The sequence below is a fragment of the Herpailurus yagouaroundi genome, unplaced genomic scaffold (genome assembly GCF_014898765.1).
Source record: "Herpailurus yagouaroundi ecotype Mexico unplaced genomic scaffold, PumYag 355, whole genome shotgun sequence".
Taxonomy (NCBI): Eukaryota; Metazoa; Chordata; class Mammalia; order Carnivora; family Felidae; genus Herpailurus; species Herpailurus yagouaroundi.
The window spans coordinates 1168400-1193021 of record NW_024412572.1 but is presented as its reverse complement, the minus strand read 5'-3'; the positions used below and the strand labels follow the sequence as shown (position 1 = coordinate 1193021).

At 41.8% G+C, this 24622-nt stretch overlaps 1 protein-coding gene across 1 annotated transcript in view; it reads right to left on the bottom strand.

The window, feature by feature from the left end:
* Positions 1-24622, bottom strand: part of CD163 (CD163 molecule) — a 29698-nt gene that overhangs the window by 3374 nt on the left and 1702 nt on the right. The window contains 14 exon segments of the mRNA XM_040462585.1: positions 3-74; positions 941-1036; positions 2304-2411; positions 2613-2648; positions 3008-3316; positions 4289-4606; positions 5652-5966; positions 6049-6141; positions 6731-7045; positions 7144-7458; positions 17106-17426; positions 18144-18464; positions 20262-20582; positions 23547-23867. Of these exon segments, the coding sequence (XP_040318519.1) occupies positions 3-74; positions 941-1036; positions 2304-2411; positions 2613-2648; positions 3008-3316; positions 4289-4606; positions 5652-5966; positions 6049-6141; positions 6731-7045; positions 7144-7458; positions 17106-17426; positions 18144-18464; positions 20262-20582; positions 23547-23867 (3261 nt within the window).

Genomic DNA, 24622 nt, shown 5'->3' with positions numbered 1-24622 from the left:
TCCAGAAACAGGAAGAGATTTAGACACAGAAATTAGCCCAGCATCATTAAAATCATCTGACTCATTGGGATTTTCTGAAAGGAAGAAAATAATTACTGGGAAATAAATCAGACCTCCCCTCAAGTGCCTTAGCAGCTCTTTGAACATCTAAACACGTTGCCCACGATTAGGAAGGCAACCAAGTGTGATTTAAGGGGCACAGAAAGTCTTTCCCAGGCCTTGTACATGTTTTCCTGACACAGCTGCAGCAAATACCAAGTCCCTGGGATTGCAGAAGTGAGGTGGGCCCTTGCCAGATGGTAAGGAATACTGAGAAGGTGTTGAGCGTTTGTAGAGAAAGTGGGTGTGGAGAGATTTCTTCCCACCCAGCAGAATTCTGCCGCCCAGAGACAGAATTCATGCGCTGTCGCTAAGCAGAAGTTGGAGGACAAAGAAAGAAGAATCATGTAATGGGAAATCAGAGTAATCCTGTGAATAGTGATGGCTTCTATGGGATAAAGATACAGAAATTTTAAGCTTTCAGACTTTTAGGGGGAAATATAATAAATAGCAAGTAAGAGAAAGGAAAAAGCAGCAGGAGGTAAGAAGGCAAGAAATTATGAGAGACGTGACAAGTGAAACCACCCTTTAGAAGATCAGTTTCTGTTTCAAGAAAATGAGGTCCAAGTCATAATATGCTTCTTACGTGGTTCCCTGTCCCTCCATCAGACATAATCATAGATCTCTAAGCCAGATCGCATGGTTGCAATTCTTATGTTCTCCAAGAGTAATCCGTTGTTCATTTCTGCCTCTCTTCCTTATGTGCATCATAACTTCCTATTCCATGTTTGAGATTCCTTTCCACTGCTGTGCACAGTGGAATGCCTCCACTGTAATTGTAGCTACCTGTCTGAACCCCAGGGCTGCAGACCCTCAAAGAACCCTCAAAGAACCCACAGACCTGAGGCAGTCAGCACGTCCAGATCATCAGCTTTCAGACAAGAATTCATCTCCCGGTATTGAATTTGGTGGACAGAATTCTCTCCTCTCAAGGAAACTGACAACAGAGGCCCTAGGTTAGGGATCAGCTCGTAATAAAAGTCGCCCTCACCAGTGTTTTTCCGCAGCAATGCAAGCGTACTGAATCTTTACCCCTGCCCTTGTCTTGTTTCCATCCGTTCTACTACCAAGCTTTTCCCTTACAAGGCCATGATTAAAGTCAATAGGAGGAGGCGAAACCTCCCCTATTGCCATCGCCTGACTTCCCAGTTTCTTCCCCTAAGGCAGGCAGTGGTCTTCTCTAACTCATCAGAGCTTTTAAAAAAAAAATCTCTCTAAAATCTCTCCTCTTCTCTCCATTCTCACTAAAGCCCCTGTCATTTTCCATCTGAACGATTTCGAAATGCTACCCTGGTCAATAACGTGGTCTTCCTTCAACCCCTCATACATCCTGTCATCAAACAGAACTTGCTGAAAAACAGCTTGACTACTTCACCCCCTCCCCAACACACACACACATAGTATTCTTTGACTACTAATCTTCTTACCATGGAGTACACGACTACATACTCTGTTCCTCCTCCTTCTACCGACTTACCGGCAGCTTCTCTCCTGCAACCCAACTTTTACTTCCCCTCAAAACAGCATATATGCCCATCCTTTAAGCTTCTCCACCCTTGTACATATTTTTTCTCTTTCCCTATGAAGCACCTGACCCAGTTCTTTGAACTTGATTTTCAGAATGAGCCTCTTAGAAGCCTCCGATTCTCCCCTTGCCCCTCCAGTTAATTACTGCCTTTTCTGTGCCACTTTTTTCCTTATCCATCTTACTGTGCACTATCCCATTGCACCTTATTTGTCTGCATGAATATCTCTTCCACTAGACTTGAGATGCCATGGAGACAAAAACACTTGACTATCGATGTCGGTATCTCCAGAGCCTAGCACGTTGCTTCACTGAACAGTAAAATTAATAAGAACTACACAGTGACAGCAAATAAGTATTTGGGCAAGAAAGGATTCCTCCTAAACCATATAAGCATATTCATCCCAAACTATCGATTCTAGAATGTCCCAATTAGCATACAGATAGAATGCAGAAATCATCAAACAGCCCAAACCCCTGTCTCCTCTGAAATCTTGTTCCCTCTGTTTGAGAAGCTGCCTAAATCGCTTCTAGATTCCATCCTTTTGGCTGTTTTATACTTGAGTCTAATATGCATATCCTTGCGTCTACTATGGATATATACTGAGATAATACGTGTTTTATCCCAAGAAGCTTCAATCCCATAGAGACATGAGAAAGGCCATAATTTGGCTGATACCTGTGAGCCGCTGTCGCCGTCTTTGCTTCTGAATCCACAAGAGGAGAGCAACGAGAAAGGCCAACAGAATGAGGCCAAGGATCCCAAATACGACAAGCGATGAGCGACCTAAGGGCAAGGAAGTATCACAAGAGACGATCGTGTCTTAGCTGGAGGACCCAGATCTCTAGTACCATCCTTCTCTGAAATACAGGATGGCCGAAGTACACCTCAGATCCTCAGAACTACCTCTGACCTAAAGTCTCTTGGCAGAAAAGATTCTAAATAACACAGGCAATTGGACCCAGGCTCATAAACCCCACAATATACCTGCAGCCGTTGATGATCTCTGGGCCACGGCGATTTCTGCAGGAGAAAAGAGAAGACTCACTTTGGGGAGTAATATGTAGAACAAACATTTCTATTTCCTATGTGAGCCTTTGGTGCCCGGCAACCAAGTAAATTACTCCTTCCCACCTAATACCAGGGTCCCCTTGTTTTCATTCCTTCCGTACAGAGATACGTATAGTTACATGCTCTTCCTTTGGTGAAGCCAATGTACAACCACAAGTGTTTTCTTCATTCCTTCAGATTGGAAGCATCATGATTCTCTTCCTACTAGATTCCCTGGGTTGATGCGTCTAGTCTTTGCACAGTGCGCTTCACTGCCCACCCCCTTTTTGCTGCCAGGGATTCCACGCTTAGTCCAGGCTCCAGATACTCACCTGAGCACCTCACAGCAGCATCTTCTTTGTGCCCACAGTCGCTGTGCCCCCAGGCTTTGGCAGGACAATCCCACAAGGAAGATTCATTTCCTTTGCACTTGACTTCATTGAGCCATATGGGCCCCGTCCCCTGACCACATGCTGCCTCTTTTAGGGCCTCTAAAGCTGGGCCACAGCCCAACTGTCGACACACCACCTGCGCATCTTCAAGGTCCCAGGAGTCATCACACACCGTCCCCCAGGAACCTCCATGCCAGAGCTCCACGCGTCCGGAACAATTAGAGCTTCCTTCCTGCAGTCTTATCTTGTCTGAAAAGTCAGAGACACCCAGATCATTTCTGAGAACACAAAAACTTCCAAGAGGTCACAGGCGAAAAGAGAGATTTTAAATTCTTTTTAAATCTCTATTTGAATACTTTACTTATTTAATCTGCATTTAAAAATATATTTTAGGCGCCTGGGTGGCGCAGTCAGTTAAGCGTCCGACTTCAACCAGGTCACGATTTCACGGTCCGTGAGTTCGAGCCCCGCGTCGGGCTCTGGGCTGATGGCTCAGAGCCTGGAGCCTGTTTCCGATTCTGTGTCTCCCTCTCTCTCTGCCCCTCGCCCGTTCATGCTCTGTCTCTCTCTGTCCCAAAAATAAATAAACGTTGAAAAAAAAATTAAAAAAAAAAAAAGAATAGTATTTCCAAATTCTTAAAAAAAAATATATATATATTTTTTAAAAACCTATCCTTTTTGAAACTCTGTGTCTTTTCAGCAAACTGGGTGCATTTCATGCCTGCCACTCAGGAAATGTGAAATGAACAAAATGAACATTGCATAATGTTAATTTCTCTCAAGGAGAAAGGGTTTAGGAGACAGGTACATAAAAAAAAAATCTCTTCCAGTTTAAGTAGATAGAGAATGGCAAAATACCTCAGCACTGGTCTTTTTGACGGCTTCCCTTCTTACATGAGTAGAGCAAGAAAATATTTGAAAGAAAAGTGGGAAAGGGAAGGTAGACTGTTCACGAGTCAAATACTGAATTACATATTCCGTGCTCCTCATTCATTCTCAGAGAAAGCAACCGAATAAACTTTCAAGAAGACCACAGGGCGTGTCACGCTTTTTGGAAAAATAATCCCCAATCCTGAATACCTATCGGCCAAATGAAATGAAACCGATTACGCCATCCGGGTAGAATTGTCACCAGAGGTCATTCAGGCCTACTTCGTGAGACCCGAAGAGGCGAGTGGGAATTAGAAAATAGAGTTTTCATCCAGGCTGGCGGGTACTCACTAGCACACGTGATCCAGGTCTCCTCTGAAGGGCTGGCCGGTCTCTGTTTCCATGGAGAAGACGGGCACTGCCATAATGTGTCGGGTCCTTTCGGACACTGAATGTTGTCCACCCACATGTGCCTGGACGACGTGTCCAGAGATGCAGGGCTGATGGTCCCTCTGTCCGCACAGCCCAGTTGTCTGCATACCACCGCCACAGTAGTTGCCGACATATTACTCTTGCCAACGCTGCCCCAAGCTCCATTGTAGAAAACTTCCAGACGCCCCGCACAGGGGTCTCTGCTGGTTTCGTCCGTCAGTCTCAGAGACATGAACTCTGGGGTGAAACACAGAGTTAGTAGTTTCCCGTTTTCTCTGAAGGCTCAGAGGACTCCCTCCCTTTACTCTAAGGCGAGCACGGCTTTAAAAATAGGTATGAAATGTCAACTACCAGTAATTCTTTCGTAACTTCTGGATGCTTCAGTCGATTTTGGTAAAATACAGTATTTTCTAGACTAAATACAGTATAGTTAGGTATACGGCTTACGGTGTTTCTAGTATGGAGTTTTGTCCTTAAGGAACTCTTTAGAATGCCTCCGACGATTCGAAATTGATTTCTCAGTCTTAATCAAGAGCTCAGAGACGTCTCTATCCGTTACACAGTTTAGATTCTTCTCCCTAAATGACTGCAATGTTAGCCCGAAGACTTTATTTCATTAGCCTTCTTTTTGTAGCTCTCTTGGCAAGTTTTAGGGAGACACTCGGGCACTACAGCCGATGTTGTGTACATGACCCTGAAATGAAATATTTCCTTTTCTGACTCTTCACAGTCGGCTGTGTATGTCCTCTACCAACTTATGTCATTAAACGCATATAGGACTTTTCACTTCCCTAAGTGAGTCGTAGTTTTGTTTTCCCCAATACATTACAACGGACTCCGTTTTTCTGCTTCACAGTAGTTTCTAGAGCTCGCCATGTATATGCAATAAAGGCAGTGGCCTCTTATGATAATTTTTGCTCCTGTGACAAGTAAAGTTCATTTGGTTATCATGAAAAATTACTTGGGTATAATAATTACCTTTTGCTCTGTAGAACGGAGTGCTGGGTGTATTTCTTCCTGTCCCTTTTAATCGATTTCTTTAGACAGTGATAGGAAGCTCCACATATACTTATAAAAGGGCTTCTCGATAATAGTTTTGGGGTCATGTTCATGATGGGCCAGCTTATTTCTGTATTTTTCGCTTCTGAGGTTATACTACCTTGCCTCTGAACCTGCTTTTCAGGATTCCCTCAGATTAATATCCCTCACTACACTTTGCTCCCCCACCCACCCCCCGTCCTTTCTTATGTAATTGTGACCAGAGCTTATGTGCAGAACTCACCCGAGCAGATAACCCCTGCATCTTCCTTATGCCTGCAGTTATGGTGTCCCCAGCCGTGTGAACGACATTGCCAAATATGAGTTTCTTTTCCATTACAGTTCACCTCGTCCAGCAAGATGGGCCCCGTTCCTTCCCCAAAATGAGCAGAGCCAGTTGCGTTAATGGCCACTCCGCAGCCCAGCTGCTTGCACACCACGTGGGCATCACTCAGGTCCCAGCTGTCGTCACAGATTGTGCCCCAGGAGCCCTGGTGGTAGATCTCTATTCTCCCAGCACAGCGACCGCTTCCATTTGCCAGGCGAAGTTGACCGCTCCCTGGAAAGGGAAAATAAAGTATTAATAAAACACATTCTTAAGGATTGAGATCATTTTTTATAGCTTGGTCACTGATTCTCACCTATGCAAGCAACAGCACTGGGGTCTGGAATGGTAGGTCTCGTTGGGTCCGGAGATGATGAATTGCACGGGGATAGTGTCTGACTCTGATTTCCTGCAAACACCAAACTGCTCAGTTATACAAGATACAAAAAGGGTAAGGAAGGGAGGGGACAGATGAGCTGAGAACAAACAGGAAGGTGGTGGGCCAACCGGCGGGGGGGCGGGGGGGGGGGGAATGAATCAGGTGCTTTGAAAAAGCCAGCACACGGTAAGCGCTGGGTAATGATGAGGTCTGTGAAAATTAGGTTTACTTTCTTTCTAAAAAGACACAGGAGAGAGGCACCTGGGTGGCTCAGTCGGTTAAGCGTCTGACTTCCGCTCAGGTCATGATCTCGCCCTCTGTGAGTTTGAGCCCCACGTCGGGCTCTGGGCCGACAGCTCAGAGCCTGGAGCCTGCTTCCGATTCTGTGTCTCCCTCTCTCCCTGCCCCTTCCCTGCTCGTGATCTCTCTCTCTCTCTCAAAAATAAAATAAAAACATAAAAAATATATTTTTTAAAAGACACAGGAGATTAATATTCTGGCACACTTCTCATGATCCTTTGAAATAGATCATGCCCTGTTATTTTTCCCCTACAGGTACACCTGCCTCTAAGGCACGCCCCCACGGGAAAAGCTCGTCACCAGCTGTCCATCCTCTTACCTGAGCAGATTACAGAGGCCACTTGTCCAGCAGAACAGAGCGACGCACCCAGAGCAGTTACCGGACAATCTCCCATGTGCTGCTCGGTCCCGGTGCAGTGAAACATGTGCCGCCAGATCTGACCACTTCCTTTCCCAAACTGTGCTCCTCTTGGGGTAGAAAGGGCAACTCCACATTTGAGCTGCTGGCAAAAAACGTGGGCATCTTCCATGTCCCAGTGAGAGTTGCAGAGGGATCCCCAGGTCCCAAGTATCTTGAGCTCCACTCTTCCCTCACATGGGGACTTGCCATTCACCAAGCGGATCTCCGTGTATCCTGGAAGGAGACGGGACTTTTAAAAAGATGTCTGTGATGACCTCATCCCACCCTCTTGGCAGTATGGGAACAAACTGAACATGTCCTCTGGGTCTCACTCGAGCAGACGACTCCAACATCCCTGCTGTGGCCGCAAGTCCCATCTGGACGGGAGGCTACTGAGCAGAGTGAAAGATGGGACTCGTGTCCCTCACACTGCAATTCTTCAGCCCAGATCTGTCCGTTGCCTTCTCCAAAGTGAGCTCCCCCTAAGATTGAGGTGACTGTTCCACATTGTAATTCTCTGCACAGCACACTGGCAGCTTCCAGAGACAAGTCAGAATCGCAGACGGTGCCCCATGTGTCGCCATGTTTCACTTCAACACGTCCGGAGCAGGGAATATCCCCTCCAACTAGTCTGGGTTCCCTGTGGGCTGAAAAATAGTAGTATTTCAGTGAGAAATGACATCACTCCCAGATTTTCCTTCATGATGGGGTTAGAAAAGGGAGGCCAGGGTGTTTAATGATTTTACCATACTTGTCCCCCTTGGCTGTTCTGCCTACAGTTGGGCATAGTGAATTCTAGATCTCCCCATTCCTCATTGGACCAATGTACCTGAGGGAATTTTTAGAACTTTGTCTCTTGGAATCAACCATTCCCAGAAGCATGATAGCTCTTTCCTTTCAATATTTTATATACATTATTCATAACACCGAAGACCATAGATACTGGGTATCTTCTTTTTGTATTATTTAGCCGTATACTCAGTTCTCTACCCACTGCAGTCTGGTGGTGGCCTGATCTCTCTGAATGGTTCTATGTAAAGTGTTGCAATATACTTCCTGTTTTCAAACTGATCGTGGGATTTCTTCTTCCCTTTGCTATATGTTACACTTGACACATGACATGCTCCTTTCTCCTGTTTTCTTTCCTGCCTGACCTGCTTTATGAGAACCTTTCACGCTTTCCCTGACCAAGGTTCTATCCTCGATTCTCTCACCTTCCCTTAACTGCCCATACATATGTTTTCATCCGTATGTTTCTCTTTAAATTTATGTTCATAAACATATCTTCTTGGACATCAGAACATGATGGGTTCAAAAGTGAGTGAATTACTGCACTGACAGGAACACAGCAAGTATTCTTTGCTCAATTAATGCAATCCAAACCAAATTAAAATCACTTGAAGGGGCACCTGGGTGGCTCAGTTGGTTAAGTGTCCGACTGTTGATTTTGGCTCAGGTCACGATCTCATGGTTCATGAGTTTAAGCCCAGTGTTGAGCCTACTTGGAATTCTCTGTCTCCCTCTCTCTCTGCCCCTCCCTGCTCACTCTCTCTCTCTTTCAAAATAAATAAATACACTTAAAAAAAAAAAAAAAGAGAGAGCATCACCTAAAATCCAACCACTTCTTTATCTAATTTATCTCATAAACAATGGTCACAGTCATAGTACTGAACATTAAACGAGAGCCTTTCTATGTAGCACTTTACTAAGTACTGAACAAACACCACTCCGTATAATCCTTAAGGATTAATCCCTAAGGGGATAATTATTAATATCATCCCAATTTTACAAACAACGTAACTGAAACAGAGACGTGTAGTAATTTGCGACAGTCGCGTAAGGAGTTAGTGAAAGGCCAGGATTTGATCCAGGCAGTATGTTCCAGAGCCTAGAATATGGACCCTCACGGTATGCTGCACACGTGGAAAATCATTGAGGTCTGTCAGTCCTCCACATCTGTTGCTACTACTTTAACATAATTTGTTACCATGTCACGTAGACCTTTGCAATGGCTTCCTGAATAATCTCCTTTTTCCGAGCCCTCTTTCTAATACATTTATGGCACGATCACAGATGCGTTATAACATTTCAAGTATTTTCACATGATTTCTTTGTCTTCGAGACAATGTTTCTTTGCTACTTCTACAACAGTTTATCCTTTCAACAAATAGTGTTAAGTGCCTACAATGTTTTAGGCATTTGTGTGGCCAAAACTGTCGGTCACAGTTCAGTCTGTCAGTGCGAATAAATACTGTTACTGTCTACTACTACTAATCATAACCACAGCAGTTAACACGTGTTGATCACTCACTGGGTAATTCCTGTGAAGTAAGTAGCATTAATTACTAATCACTTTTCTTTTGAGGGAATGGAAGTACAGAGAGCTTTGGGAGATTCCCTAATGGCAGCCATCTGTTAAAATTAAAGAGAGATGACAAATACCAATTTCTTCGCAAACTTTAAAATGCTTTATGATGTCACCTTGAAGGCTTTCATATCTATTACTCTATCAATCATACCTGTTGCCCCAGCCTTAAAGAAGCCTGGTCATGCCACGCTTCTGTGCCTCTGCAGAAACTTCTCCGTCCATATTTCCCAACCTATGTACCTGGGAAAAAGCTACTTCTTTTCAAGGTTGCTCAGTTTCTTCCGGATCGCCCTCGCCCCCAAGAACACACAGTTTAGCAGAAGATATACATATACATGTTCATAGAATGATGGGTCCAAAACTAAAAATATATGTTAGTACAAAACTAGCAAATGAAGGTGTCACCAGCTCTGTTTGGGGATCGGTACGAAAACTATAGAGAGTGCCATAAGTCAGAACTGAGTTTTGAAATAAGAAGATATGGAATTTAACAAGTAAACAGTGTGTGAATCTGCATCTAAAGGATACAGTCATGAAACAGCACGGTGTAATTGAGGAATTATGAATAATTCAGTATGAGTGGGATTGAAAAACGTAAAGAAAAGATACACCAGAAATTAAGCTAAAGAAATGGAGCTCAGGCTTTAAGGATTCTCTTTGCCAAGTTGAGGAGTCCAATCATCAAGGTAGGAGTTTCTTTTGGCACACTCGAAACCGATTCAAATTATTTGGGAGATACAAACTATTCCCTTTATTTTTTTTATTTTTTAAAAAACATTTTTTTAACGTTTATTTTTGAGACAGAGAGAGACAGAGCATGAACGGGGGAGGGGCAGAGAGAGAGGGAGACACAGAATCTGAAACAGGCTCCAGGCTCTGAGCTGTCAGCACAGAGCCCAACACAGGGCTTGAACTCACTGACTGCGAGATCATGACCTGAGCCGAAGACGGCCGCTTAACCGACTGAGCCACCCAGGCGCCCCTTAATTTATTTTTTAAAGAAAGGAAGTGTATTTGAAATTGGACCTTCTAAAGAGCATACTTCTTTTAGAAATGCCTGCTGTCAAAGATCACTCATTCTTGTGACCCCTTGACATCACTCTCAGTGTGACACAGATATCCTATCAGCACTTGCCAATTTCCTAAAATGTTTCAGATCTGACTATATTCTGTATTGTGGCAGTATAAAACACCCCAACATGTTAAAATTTCACCACTTATCCATTAAATCTGTACAAGGCGAGTTTCTATCTTAATGTGAGTGGAAGAACATGTTGCTTTCTAAACGCAGTTCCCAAGTATAAAGCAAATAGTCCTTCTACGCCACAAATAATGAGAGACTCTGGAGCTGAGTCCTTAATTTCCTCTTGTTAAATCATTATCTGAACATGAAATTCCTCTAAGGTATCATTAGCTGGTATTCATCTGATCCCATCCCACTTTTGGACAGACCTAAACCTTTAAATAAAATCAGTTTCCTAGATTGAGCCAAATTCAGCTTTCTTATAACCTCTTTCTCTCTCACCTGGATCCGTCTCGAACAAAATAAAATAACGACCAATGCAAAAACCAACCAAAACATGAAACGAAACAATTTTCTCTTTCATGGCGAAAACTTGCTAAGCAAGTCCCTTCTTTAAATATCCTCTTTTCCTTTTTCCTAAAATTCTGAATTCTGGACAAAGGGAAATTCTCCCGTGCTGAAATGACTTGGAGATTCCATTCTAGCTTTTTCCCCCCATAAATCTGATAGTAACACATTGATCTACACCATGAGTTGGCTTCCTTATATTATTTATCTGCATACAAGGTTAGAATAGTCAAGATTTACTCCTTTAAGAGATTTCTTATCTGCTGAACCTGTGATTGCATTTTAACATAAAAGCCGTAAATTGGATTTCTGTGCCTGGATTTAGCTCCTTTGATCAATGATTTAAACTTTCCCCTGGCATAAGTAACTGAATCTGTATTCAAATGAAGACACATAGAACAAATATAAGAAAGAATTTGTTAGAAATACTTCCTTTTGTGTGATAATAGGTAAATGCACAATATGATTTTAAGAAGCATTAATACATTTTTGTCATTTATTCCTTTTCAGACTCTGAAGAAGTTCAAATCACTCTAGTATCAAAACTATTTCTCAAACTTTAGGAAACTATAGCACACAAACCGCTGTCGCAGACAAAATGTTTAGGATTCAAAGTAGTTTTATAGCAAAATTTCCTAGACCTGTTTGTGACTGCTTTGCTAAACTGTGCATCAGAGATAAATTGTTGCTTTATCTATCTAGTCTTCCTACCCTGTTGAGTTATTTGGCCCTTTTCAGCCCTAAAGCCCTGTGCTCTACAGAACTAAGAACTCTTAAGCATGTAAACAGATAATGGAATTTGTAGTTTGAACTTGGCAGGCAGAGACATAGTGTTTCCATGATGCTCCCCCTGGAAATCTTCTGGAAGTATCAAGAAATCAAGACACAAAATTACAAATTCTGTTTCTAGCAAAACCAGAAGAGAGCTAAAGACCTATGCCCCCAAGCCAGTAGAAGAGCTTGCAAAAGCTACATGATTATGACAAAAGAATTTACAAAAGAGAGCAGTGAACACACCTGGCACCGAGCAAAAAGAAAGGAAGAAAGAAAGAAAGAAAGAAAGAAAGAAAGAAGAAAGAAAGAAGAAGAAAGAAAGAAAGAAAGAAAGAAAGAAAGAAAGAAAGAAAGAAAGTCCTGGAAACAAAGAGGTCCACTTCACGCTGCAAATTTATGCTACTCAGGATTTTTATCACATGCAGTTGCATAGAACCCTAACTAATTCAGAATATGTTACCGTAAGTGAGGTAAATTTTGGATGCAGTTGAATGGAATCGATGGACAAAATATATAATAACCCAGATGTTATAGGCTGGAAAGCTAATGTCTTGTTATCCTAGGGAAGATATTTGGACAAATGTCACCTTGAAAAGAAAACCACATCCTTGCTGAAGCCGAAAACTCAGAGAACGTAATCAGAGAACAACAAAAAACAAAAAACACACAAAAAAAACCAAAATCAGAATGTTGGCATGACGTAAATCCTCCTTGCCACTTTTTCCGCATTTATGGGAGAGATAAACTCAAGACTAGACGTAGCCAGACAGCAAGGCAGAAACAGAAAGAAAAATACGAATTTTGTGAAGGAGGCATGCTCTTCTTGCAGCTACTAATGCATAATTAATTGACAGGCCTATCATTTGGAACTTGCAAGATCGAAAAAATAAAATAAAATAAACCCTAAGTATCCTGTCCCCCAAACTGAGGTGGTGATAAAACTGTAGGCTTAGCAGAAAATAGAATTGATTCTCCACATGCATAGACAATGAGCCTATCAGCAAAGATAAGATTTAAGTCCTGTTTTTCCTCCCAGACCCCTGGTTTCAAATGACCTTAGGGCAGTGGCCAATAAATACAGGGGAACGGGCTGCTCACAGGATAGTTCAAAGTTTGTAAATATATTCCTTGACTATGGGTATTTCACGTAGCATTAGATGAAAGAAAACAGACCAGAAGCATACTAAGTTTGGGGAGAGTTGTTTTGTTGACTTTGAGGACAGCTGACCTCTGTGAACGATAACCCATAAAGCAATCCAAGGGCCCCTGAGCCAATATCTGCAGAAAGCGGATTGTGAAAGGTGTTCAGCCTTCAAACTGCACTCAGCAATGACCGTGGAGAGCTCCAGTAGGAGAAACCGCCCAGAGAAGACCACTTAGGCCCAGGAAGGAGAGTGGACAGAGGACAACTTTTCAGAGGGCAGGACCTGGCCTATGAGATTCGCTTACCAGGGAACTCAGTTGCAGGGCAACTCATTCTTCTTGACCAATAAGGTTTGGTAATTACTGCGGCAAAACAACTCTCGCTATTTCTTGGTGACCACAGAACCACCCAAGCAGCCTTAAGCTGCTTACCTACTTGACTTACTTAAAAAATTTTTCATGTTTATTTTGAGAAATTGGGGGAGGGGCAGAAAGAGAGAGGGAGACACAGAATCCAAAGCAGGCTCCAGGCTCCGAGCTGTCAGCACAGGGCCCGACTCGGGGCTCGAACTTACACACTGCGAGGTCATGACCTGAGCCAAAGTCCGACGCTTAACCAGCTGAGCCACCCAGGTGCCACCTATTTGACTTATTTTAATGAAAAAAAAGTAAACTTTTCTATAGCCACTCTTATTTGGCTTTCTTTCGGCCAAGTTGGATGCTGCCCAACTTAATTCTAATTAATACAAAATACAATTATAGGAAAATATTTAGAAGAAAATTATCAGGGGCACCTGGTGACTCAGTCGGTGGAGTGTCCAATGCTTGGTTTTGGCTCAGGACAAGATCTCATGGTTCGTGAGGTCGAGCCCCTCGAAGTTCCGTGCTGCCAGTGGGGAGCCTGCTTGGGATTCTCTCTCTCCTTCTACCCCTCTCCTGCTCATTCTCTCTCTCTCTCTCTCAAAATAAATGAATAAACTTAAAAAATTAATAAATAGAAGGGGCTCCTGGGTGGCTCAGTTGGTTGAGCGTCCAACTTTGACTCAGGTCATGATCTCATGGTTCATGAGTTTGAACCGCATGTTCGGCTCTGTGCTGACATCTCAGAGCCTGGAGTCTGCTTAGGATTCTGTGTCTCCCTCTCTCTCTGTCCCTCCCCTGCTCCCTCTCTCTCTCTCTCTCTCAAAAATAAACATAAAAGAATTTAAAAATTAAATAGAAGAAAATAATCAGACATACGAATATGCTTACACATGCTCAAACACAGGCAAAGTCCCCCCAAAAAGTTATATAGAGAAATATAGTTCATAGTTGTAGCATAATGCATGATGACAATAAATATTATGTATACATCATATGACAACATAAAAATGCATAATATGACTAAAGTTAAAGTCAAATATATCTCCCATCTCTAAAAAGTAATCCAATCGAGTTTTTTTGGAAAATAAATCATTATTCTATGATGAATACAAGTGATGCACCTAGAACAAAATGATTCATGAAGGTTGAAAATAAATAAAGCAATAGTTGTGGTAATAACATCAGACAAGTCTGATTCAGGACAAAAATCGTTTAACCATAGAAAAGGGGAGGGGTGCCTGGGTGGCTCAGCCAGTTAAGCGTCCAACTTTGGCTCAGGCCATGATCTCATGGTTCACGGGTTTGAGTCCCACGTGGGGTTCTGTGCTGACAGCTCAGTGCCTGGAGCCTGCTTCAGATTCTGTGTCTCCCTCTCTCTCTGACCCTCCCCCACTCATGCTCTGTCTCTCTCTGTCTCTCAAAAATGAATAAACATTTAAAAAAAAATTTAAAAAGGAAAGGGGAAACTTTATAATACTAAAAAAAACAATTCACAATGACCACATAACAGTCATAGGAAGATCTATGTCCCAGATTCATAGAGCATCAATTCATCAATTATATGATACAGTCACTGGTATACTGAGTGAAAAACCTATAACCTCACATATTTATATTAATAACTAGGAAAAAATCAACATTAGTCAAGCCCTGAACTCAAGAAGTTAAGTTAGGAGGAAATCAGAAAGGAATTATAGAAAGAAAAGCAAACTGTAATGAATTAGAAAACAAAAATAGGATTAATTAAAAAAATCTAAATGCTAGTTCATTAAAAAAAACGCTAAATAAACCACACTCACTTTCTCTAATAAAAGAAATTAAAAGCATAAATAAAATCATACAATAATAAATGATCAGAAGAGAAATGTCCTGGATAGAGAAGTAATTTCAGAAAGGTCTCTAAATATTGATACAAAATTGTGGTCAAAATACTTTACGAAGTGAATACTAAGGTACAGAACAATTTACCTAATATGCCACCATTTGAACAACAAAATGGGGTGAAACTTATACATGGATTTGTTTGTATTTACATAAAATATCTCCTAAAGAATATATAAATACCCCAACCACATGACTTGTTTGTGTAGAGTAGAATTGGACAGCTGGGGATAGCATTTGGGAAGAGCTTACACTTTAATTTTGAAGTGTAAACCATGTGAATATATATTAAAAAAATTTTTTTTTAATGTTTATTTATTTTTGAGAGAGAGAAACAGAGAGCCAGAGTCTGAGCGGGGGGGGGGGGGCGGAGAGAAAGAGGGAGACACAGAATCTGAAACAGGCTTCAGGCTCTGAGCTGTCAGCACAGAGCCTAATGCGGGGATGAATCTTGAACTCAAGAACTGTGACATCATGATCTGACCTGAAGTTGTACCCTTGACCAACTGAGCCGCCCAGGCACCCTACAGAAATCTTTTTTAAAAATGAAAAGAATGGGGCGCCTGGGTGGTTCAGTCGGTTAAGCGTCCGACTTCAGCTCAGGTCATGATCTTGCGGTCCGTGAGTTCGAGCGCCGCGTCGGGCTCTGGGCTGATGGCTCAGAGCCTGGAGCCTGCTTCGGATTCTGTGTCTCCCTCTCTCTCTGCCCCTCCCCCGTTCATGCTCTGTCTCTCTCTGTCCCAAAAATAAATAAATGTTAAAAAAAAATTAAAAAAAAAAATGAAAAGAAGGATGATTGAAAAGCAGATATGTATCCTCAAATTTGCATCTTAAAAAACTGTCTTTTTACAGTCAGAGGATAATTTCTATGTAAATAGAAGTAGACACTTCTACTATGTAACATCAGGGAACCCACCCAGGGGCACAACTAGGTTAGGATGTATCTGGAATAAAGCCATTGGTTCGTGGACACACAGCACCGTATGACTTGATCTCCATGTGTTCAATGGTTTTGTTCTTACATTGCTTTCTCTGAAGTCTTTCTTTTACCATATCTGCAATATGTTACCTTACAGTTGTTAAAAAGGCACCACTTTTCAACAACGTTAGCATTCGTATAAATGTGATTAGCATAAAATACTAGAGATTATCCATAAGCCAGGCCAACTCACAGCTCATTTTGGAACATTTAAAAGAGGTTGCAGAGAAACACACAAAAATATTCAGAGAGAAGAAAATCCTTCTTTTACTTTTTAAAATCACATACTTTTCACATACTTTTAAAAATCATTTGGTTGACATTCCCATGAAAGACACTTTTAAGGTCTACCTTAAAAATTTTGATCCTTCTTAATTTTTCATATTTCTACGGATTTAAAAATGACTCAGTTGTTTTGTTTTGTTTCTTAACCAACAAACAAAGGAAAAGAAGAGAGAGAGAGAGAGAGAGAGAGAGAGAGAAACCAAGAAACAGACTCTTAACTACAGAGAACAAATTGATGGTTACCAGAGAGGAGGTGGGCAGGGGGATGGGTTAAATGGATGATGGGTATTAAGGAGGGCACTTGTGATGAGCACCAGGTGTTGTATGTAAGTATTTTTTTTAATGTTTTAATTTATTTTTGAGAGAGAGAGAGAGACTGAGAATGAGTGGGGGAGGGGCAGAGAGAGAGGGAGACACAGAATCAGAAGCAGGCTCCATGCTCTGAGCTGTCAGCACAGAATCCAACGTGGGGCTCAAACTTGAACTCGTGAACTGTGAGATCATGACCTGAGCCAAAGTAGGACCCTTAACTGACTGAGACACCCAGGCACCCCTGTGAGTATTGAATCACTAACTTGTACATTTGAAACTAATATTACACTGTATGTTAACTAATCAGAATTTAAATCAAAACAAAAGCAAAAAACAAAAAAAAGAAACAAAAAGAAAAATTACTCAAAAGCTAAAATGGACAAAAAGCAAACACAAAAATAAAACAAAACAAACCTGCGACCAAGGTACAAAATGAATGACAAGTTTCTCTGAAATTTGCGCAATGGGATAGATATTTTCTGGTTGCTTGAGTGATGTCTAGTCCTAGGGACCGATGTCTCTCATCAGTTTCAAGGCTGTTACTGGAAATTTACACTCTTGAAATTCACGTTCTTCACATGTTGATAGAAAGTCTTACCTGAGCAAGTAACTTTAGCTTCCTCGTAGTGATCACAGCTAAGTCCACCCCATTGCCAATTCTTGCAGTCCCAGAAAGAAGTTTCATTTCCATTACAGCTGCCTAAAAACAGCCATGTTGTTGTTGCTTTGGTTTTGGAATAACTCTGATAGGATGTTTTGAGAGCAGATCCACATCCCAGCTGCCTGCAAACCACATCAGCTTCTTTCAGTCCCCAGTTTCTGTCACACACTTTCCCTACCAGTTTCTGAATTTCCACCTCCACTGTCCCAGCACAGCGGCTGCCTCCACCTACAAGTCTTAGCTCCAGATCTGTTCCATCTGCAAAAGAAGCACACACTTAGGCCACAGATACACATGGGGGTTAGCTCCCAAAGGATATATTCTTTACCTTGCTCCTTCCCAGATACTGTGAGGCATTTGGAAATTATGGCTTATCCATCCCCTGGCTTTTTTAATGGCCAGTAGAGGCCATGACTTTGGTTAAAAACAGGATTATAGGTTCAAAGTTTAAGAAAAATTGTCAATGGGGGGCGCCTGGGTGGCTCAGTCAGTTGAGCGTCTGACCTTGGCTCAGGTCATGATCTCAAGGTTTGTGAGTTCGAGCCCTGCATCGGACACTCTGAGGTCAACATAGAGCCTGCTTTGGGTCTTCTGTCCCCCTCTCTGCCTCTCCCCAGCTTGTTCTATAAATAAATAAATAAATAAATAAATAAATAAATAAATAAAAGAAAAAAAATGTCAATGGCAGCATGTCAGAGATATTTGAAAAAGACATAACATTTTGTGTCTCAGAGCTCCAGGGAGATTTAGAATCTTAAATGCGGTCCCTGAGAGCAGCCTGAATAATTGCTGCAGAAAATAGTCAGACAACCCTCCAAACCAGCCAAATAAAGACTATGTTTAAGATTACTCATGACTGTGAAAGAATCCCCAACAAGGACATTAGCAGACATTTCCATCGCTCACGTCTCCCCGCCCCCGTGCCTACTCCTAAAGAACACAAGTCCTTCCTTCTCTGTTTTTCTCTTAACTTACCGGAACATGTGACACCAGCGTCTTCATTATGGTTGCAATAATGCTTTCCCCATTCATGGTGTCTGCACTGCCAGAGGGCGGACTCGTGTCCGTGGCAGGAAACACTGTCGAGCCAAATGTGTCCACTTCCTTCACTGGCGTTAACTCGACCAATGGCGGTGATGGCAGTTGGGCATCCCAGGTGCTTACATGTCACAGCAGCATCACTGCTATCCCAGCCATCATCACACACTGTCCCCCATTCCCCTTGGAATCTCACTTCTAATCTTCCTGAACATGCAGTGACTCCTTCCACCAGTCTCAGGCTCAGATCCGCTCCATCTGTAAGAGGGACACAAAACAAATCAGTGATAAAGAAACAAGAATAAGGGGCAAATATAAATAGAGACAGAAAAGAGTGATATAATACCACTGAAAACCACTGGATGTGAAGAAGGAGTGCCTTGGGCAAGAAGACAGGACTTTTCAGAATAGCCAGTATCACAAAGACAAGAAGAAACAAGCGTTGGCGAGGATGTGGAGAAAAGGGGACCCTTGTGCACCCTTGGTGGGAATGCAAACTGGTCCATGGTGGAAAACAGTACGGAGGTTCCTCAAAAAACAAAAAGAACTACCCTATGATTCAGTAATTGCACTACTAGGTATTATCCCCCAAAATACAAAAACTCTGATTCAAAAGGACACGTGAACCCCTGTGTTTGTTGCAGTATTATTTATAATAGCCAAATTATGGAAGCAGCCCAAGTGTCCATTGATAGATGGACCTGACAGATGGACCAGCTCCTCAGTCCAAAAGTGAGCAAAGAGAAAAGGGACCTCATCATGACTACTTTCACCTTCCCCCCAATCAATATCCTCAAAGAACAGAACGTGATTCTGAGTGGTATCTTACAATAAAAAAACTGCCTTTTTCCTCTGGTGGTTTTAGCATTTGCTGCCACAACGCTGTTTATTATGATTCCTCGGCATTGAGAAGAAATGTACTGGTCGAGGACCTAGAAGGATTTTGGTGGGTAAATGGTAATGGGAGGTACCATTGTGGTTTTTTTCTCTCCCATATCCCTTTCGCTTTCTTCAGCTAACAAAATCTATCTTCTCTGTAGGAGTCCCATTTTTTATGGTTCGAACAATAGATGGTCATGTTTTTCAACAACAACGAAAAAGCCAATTTAAGAAGGAAAAACCCAAAACCCCCATGGCATTGGTTCAGTGTTTGGATCCAGCCATGCATGAAGCCAACTGTACCTCGTGGATTCCCCAGTTTCCTGAGTCAGTATTCTCTTTCCTTAAAGTTGGTTTGAATTGAGTTTCCTCATTTGAACCCCCCCCCCGCCCCCCCCCCCCGCGGGGGGAGGTATCTGGTGAATATGGAGACATCTTCACTCTATTATATTTTCTAAATGTTCTCTGGGGTTCAAGACCTACTAGGTCTGCCTCCACATAAGAACTCAGGTGACAAAAGGAGAGTGTCATTCCTGTACACGCAAATCCAATGTCCTTTGCCCTGAGTAAACATGGAACATGAAAGTCTCCAGATAGACACAGAACCTATTCGTACCGTAGCACTAGCATCAAGGAGGTCTTAATAGAAAACCTATTAAAATAGAAAATGATAATTTTTATCATTTGATTCTGTGAATTTGAACTAATATTTGGGAAGGGGTGGGTTTTAATGTGGCTAAACCCTCTGCAGGTAGAGGACGATAAGGGGTGTGATTTCTTTTCAAAACTCATCCACAAAGCACAAGTTGCTAATTAAGCTGCTTTTTTTTCCTTAATTCATTTTCTTCTTCTTTTTTTTTTTTTTTTTTTTTTGGCAGGGGTGGGGGGTGGTACAGGGGAAGAGGGAGGATGATTGGATTATTCTCTAAACACCTCCTTCTAGCTTCATGCCTTGGATCTCGGGTTCACTGTTCATCCTTCCCCGCTAACGCAGGGAGCCTCATTTCAGCTGTGGTAAAAACTCCGCAGGTATCAGATCAGGAACCAGAAATTAGGCAATAAAGTGATCAAGGAAGCAGGTTTCATTATGGTTTTAAGAGTTCAAGCTTTCGAGACTCTCACCCCCTTTCTTTTGTCCTCTCATGAAGACCAGAACAGACCCGGATCAGTCCTTACCTAAGCAAATCACTCCAACATCCTCAGCGTGATCACAGTTATGTTTTCCCCATCCTTCGTGTTTGCAGTTCCAGAGAGCTGACTCATTTCCACTGCATACGAGATCATCAAACCAGATTGGTCCCGAACCTTCTCCAAAATTAGCTGAACCAGAGAAACTGACAGCACTTCCACATTCAAGTTGTTTACAAACCACAGAAGCATGATCTATGTTGAAGTTGTCATCACACACTGTTCCCCACTGTCCTTGGAACTTGACCTCTATTCTTCCAGAACACTGGTTGCCTCCATTCATCAGCCGCATCTCCAAATTGGATCCATCTGGAGCAGAGAAAAGAACCAGAGTTCAGAAGTGATTTTAGGAAATGAGCTTCCTCTGAATACTTGAGATTTGATGCTGTTTTTGAAAATGGTGCCTCATTTTGGACGCTGCCCATCTTTACACAGTGGGGAATTTTAATCTTTTAAAGATCAACCGACAACTAGGATTTTCATCTCTACCTACTTACCAAGGAGGATGCTCTACAGATTAAAATCTGCTTTCTGTTTTGTTTTGTCTCCCCCCAGGATTAAGACAGAACACACACTCTTTTATGTAGAAATAGACAAATTTGACTCCAAACACCTATTTAAAAGACTAGAAAAAATAAAGTTGGTCCATACAACAAAGTAGCAAAAAATGGCAAGCTGGTCATTTGTTGAGCATTTGAAATCTTGATTTTAATCTTGCTTTATCAGCAACAGTTGAGAGCATGAAGATTAGAAACAGGAAAAAGTGAAAAATAAAAATGCATGAGCATGCGCAATGGTTTGCAAAAACATCCTCTGGCACACCAAATTAATAAAAGTTGAGGAAAAATAAATCAAAATAATTCATTTCCTACCAATATCCTGTTTGAATCAAAGCTTTTTTACCCCCTTCCCCAACGCATCTGGTACCATTTTTAGCAAAGAACAGCTTTCTCATAAAGAAAATTCTCTCTATACACTCTTCCCTAGATTTTTCTGTGAGAACTAAAATACCCAAGAAAAGGAGATTTGGGATGAAATTCGGGGACATCCGAAAAACAAAATCTATGCTTAAACAAAATGTTTAGATCCGCTTTTTTTTTTTTTTTGAGAAAGTAACCCACTTTTAAAAGCTCTAAATACCAGGCAAAGACCTCTACTTAACAGGATTTTTTTATCCTGACAATTTATAGTAAGAAAAATAATAATTTGCAATTAAAATAGGCATGTGGTGTCCCGGCTGTATCATATATGCTACCTTCTTCACAACATTAGGCATTATATATTATTTCCACTACCCCTCCTTCACAGATTCTCAATTTGCCTAATTGTCACAGGAAACAAAACAAAACAGAAAGCAAATTTTAATCTGTAAAACATCGTCTTTGCAGGCAGGTGTAGATGAAAATCCTAGTTGTTAGTTACTTTAAAAGATTAAAATCCCCCACTATGTAAGGATCCTAATTGTCCATTATCCCTACTTAGAACATTCACAATTTGCCTAATTGTCACAGGATCACACACCCAGAAGAGAGTAGAGCCAGGATGTGAAAAGAAAAAGCAGTCTAACACCAGCGTTTATTGTCTTCACTGTTATACTCTGTTGTCCCAGTGCGTGTGATAATAGCAAAATCTCCCAAGAGGCAGAGCATTGAGGATTGAGCCTTAGTCAGGGTGGGGAAATCTCAGAAATACGGGTTCTGAAAACTTGTGAAACTAGGGAGTCATTGAGTGGCTAGGCGTGCACCAGTTGGAGCTTTAGCTGTGTAAACTTCCAAAAGCAAATTTGATTAGTTCTATCCTTAAGTATAAAACACTGAAAACAAGAGTTAAAAGCTGCCCTGGGGTCTCAGCTTAAACACTCAGCTCTGTATTGCAATATAGTGAGAGCCTGGCAAAATTTATTATGATTTTTAACTTTGCTGTAGATGCTCGATGTAGATGTTACTATTGTTGTTCCGAATCTTCCCCCATAATGATTAATGATAGCAGAGAAAGAGGAGGAGGAGGAGGAGGAGGAGGAGGAGGAGGAGGGAAGGAGAGAAGAAGGAAGGAAGGAAGGAAGGAAAAGAAAGAGAACTGAGTTGTCAAGTAATGAGAAACAGTGAGCTATGCAGAAATTAAAGTTAATTTTTACCACTTACTAGACCAGTAGCTCCACATGTTTTAAGCACTGAGTTTCCAGAAACTGAAGCTCAGAAAGGTTTAACAAAATAACATTAACGAGTGTCTGAGTTGGAATTTTGTCCCTCACTTTTCTAGATCCTAGCCTGTCTTGCTCACGTACACCACAATGTCTGCATAGGGATTAGTCCTTTTTAAAACCAGTCCCGTGGAGGAGATGGTCTCTAAGAAAGAGGCTAGGAGGTGAGAGAGTTGATAAAAGCCAGTGAAATAAGCAAGGAGAAATGGGAAGCCCAGGAATCTGAATTGGGTCATAAATATGACCTTGGGATCTGTCAGCAGAAAGGTCTGACCCATAACTTTCTGAGTTATTGTAAGGTCAACTGAGATAAAATTTACGAAATGTTTTGCAAATTAAAACCACCATGTAAATGAAATGAACAGCACTGTGCACCGGAGAAAGCAATAATACTTTGCAAAACATCCTTCCTCCAGGATTAGCGCTAGGAATATTTATTTCTTGATCCAATAAGTCGATTAGCAGTTAATGGACAAAAAGGTGAATGCATGAAAGCAGTGTGTCACTGAGAAAGAGGACAAGGAATGAACTTAGATATCATGATATTTTTATGTAAGGAGTAGAAACTCATAGGAGGTTTACTGACCATAAAATTAAAACTGGTCACTTCCTCGTCGATTGCAGTGTTCAGAATCTTTTGATTTTTTTTTTTTTTTAGGGGGTTTGCCTGCATTTTCTGGTCTATTGGCAATGGATTGGGTAGTTTTATACATGGACTGGAGGACTTACAGCAAACTGGCCCCTTTTCGTTTTCAACCCATCTACATGTTGGTTCCTCCCACAAAGCATTTCGTGTCAAGGTTTTGACTTTTTACAAATGTTTATTTATTTATTTTGAGAGAGAGAGTGTGTGTGCATGCGTGCAAGCTGAGGAGGGGCAGAGATTGAGAGAGAGAGAGAGAGAGAGAGAGAGAGAGAGAGGATCCCAAGCAGGCTCCCCTGTCAGCACAGAGCCAAACACAGCGCTCAAACTCATGAATCTCTAGATCATGACCTGAGATGAAACCTAGAGTCGGTCGCTTAACTGACTGAGCCACCCAGGCACCGGAGGCTTGGACTTTTGCAAGTCTTACCTGAGCAGGTCACACCAGCATCCTGTTGGTGAGTGCAGTTATGTTTTCCCCATCCTTCATGTTTGCAGTCCCAGAGAGCGGACTCATTCCCTCGGCAAGAAACATGATCCATCCAAATGCGTCCAGAACCTGGCCTGGAATTAGCCCATCCAGTGGCTTTGATAGCAGCGGGACAACCCAGCTGCCTACAAATCACGGAGACCTCATCCATGCCCCAGTCATTATTACACACAGTTCCCCATTCCTCCTGGACTTTCACCTCCACTCTCCCAGTGCACCTGTCTTCACCGTCCGCCAGCCTCAGCTCCTTCTCTGCTTCTCCTGCAACAATGCATAAAGGCAGCAGTTGGTCGGGATCCAAAGAGCAAGTTGAAAATTGGTATTCTTTCGATTACTACTTATTTTTCAAAGCTAAATTGGAGAAACATGCCTGGCCTCATCCACGGTACGATAGGAGAATGTTATTTGGGAATACACATATCAGCATCACAGGTTTCAGATAAAGTAATGACCTAAAACCAGTCAAGCTAAGTAACACAATTCTGATATTCTTTATAATGTCAACTTGCATAATCTCCACGGAAAGTTTACTATTAAAAGAGCATACTTCAGAATTGTATAGGGATGAGCCATGTAAGTTTCTCCAAATTCCTAAGATGGTAAAGATGAAGAGACCAGTCATAAGGAATTTAACACCCATTGTATACAAATATGTAAAACACCATGAATTTTTAAAATACTACGCGCAATCTGATCAAAACTTTTCTACTTAAATGGAAATTGAGATGGAGCTTTTTCCTACTATCTCCTACCATAAAATAATCCCTTCTCCCTCCCAACCCCTCCCAAAGGTCTCAGCTCCCATCCTATGATTATTTTAAATAACCTAAGAATCTGTGCTCTCACACATATATATCTGACCTCCCTCAGTACATTTTTAGGTAAACTTTGGCATTTGAATTTATTGAAGTGTTCCAAAAATTCCATTTCATCCCAATAATTCTGAGGTTTTTCTCCAGAAAAACCCTATTCCCTCTTTTTTTAGGTAGACATTATTTCAAATCTTTAAACAAAAT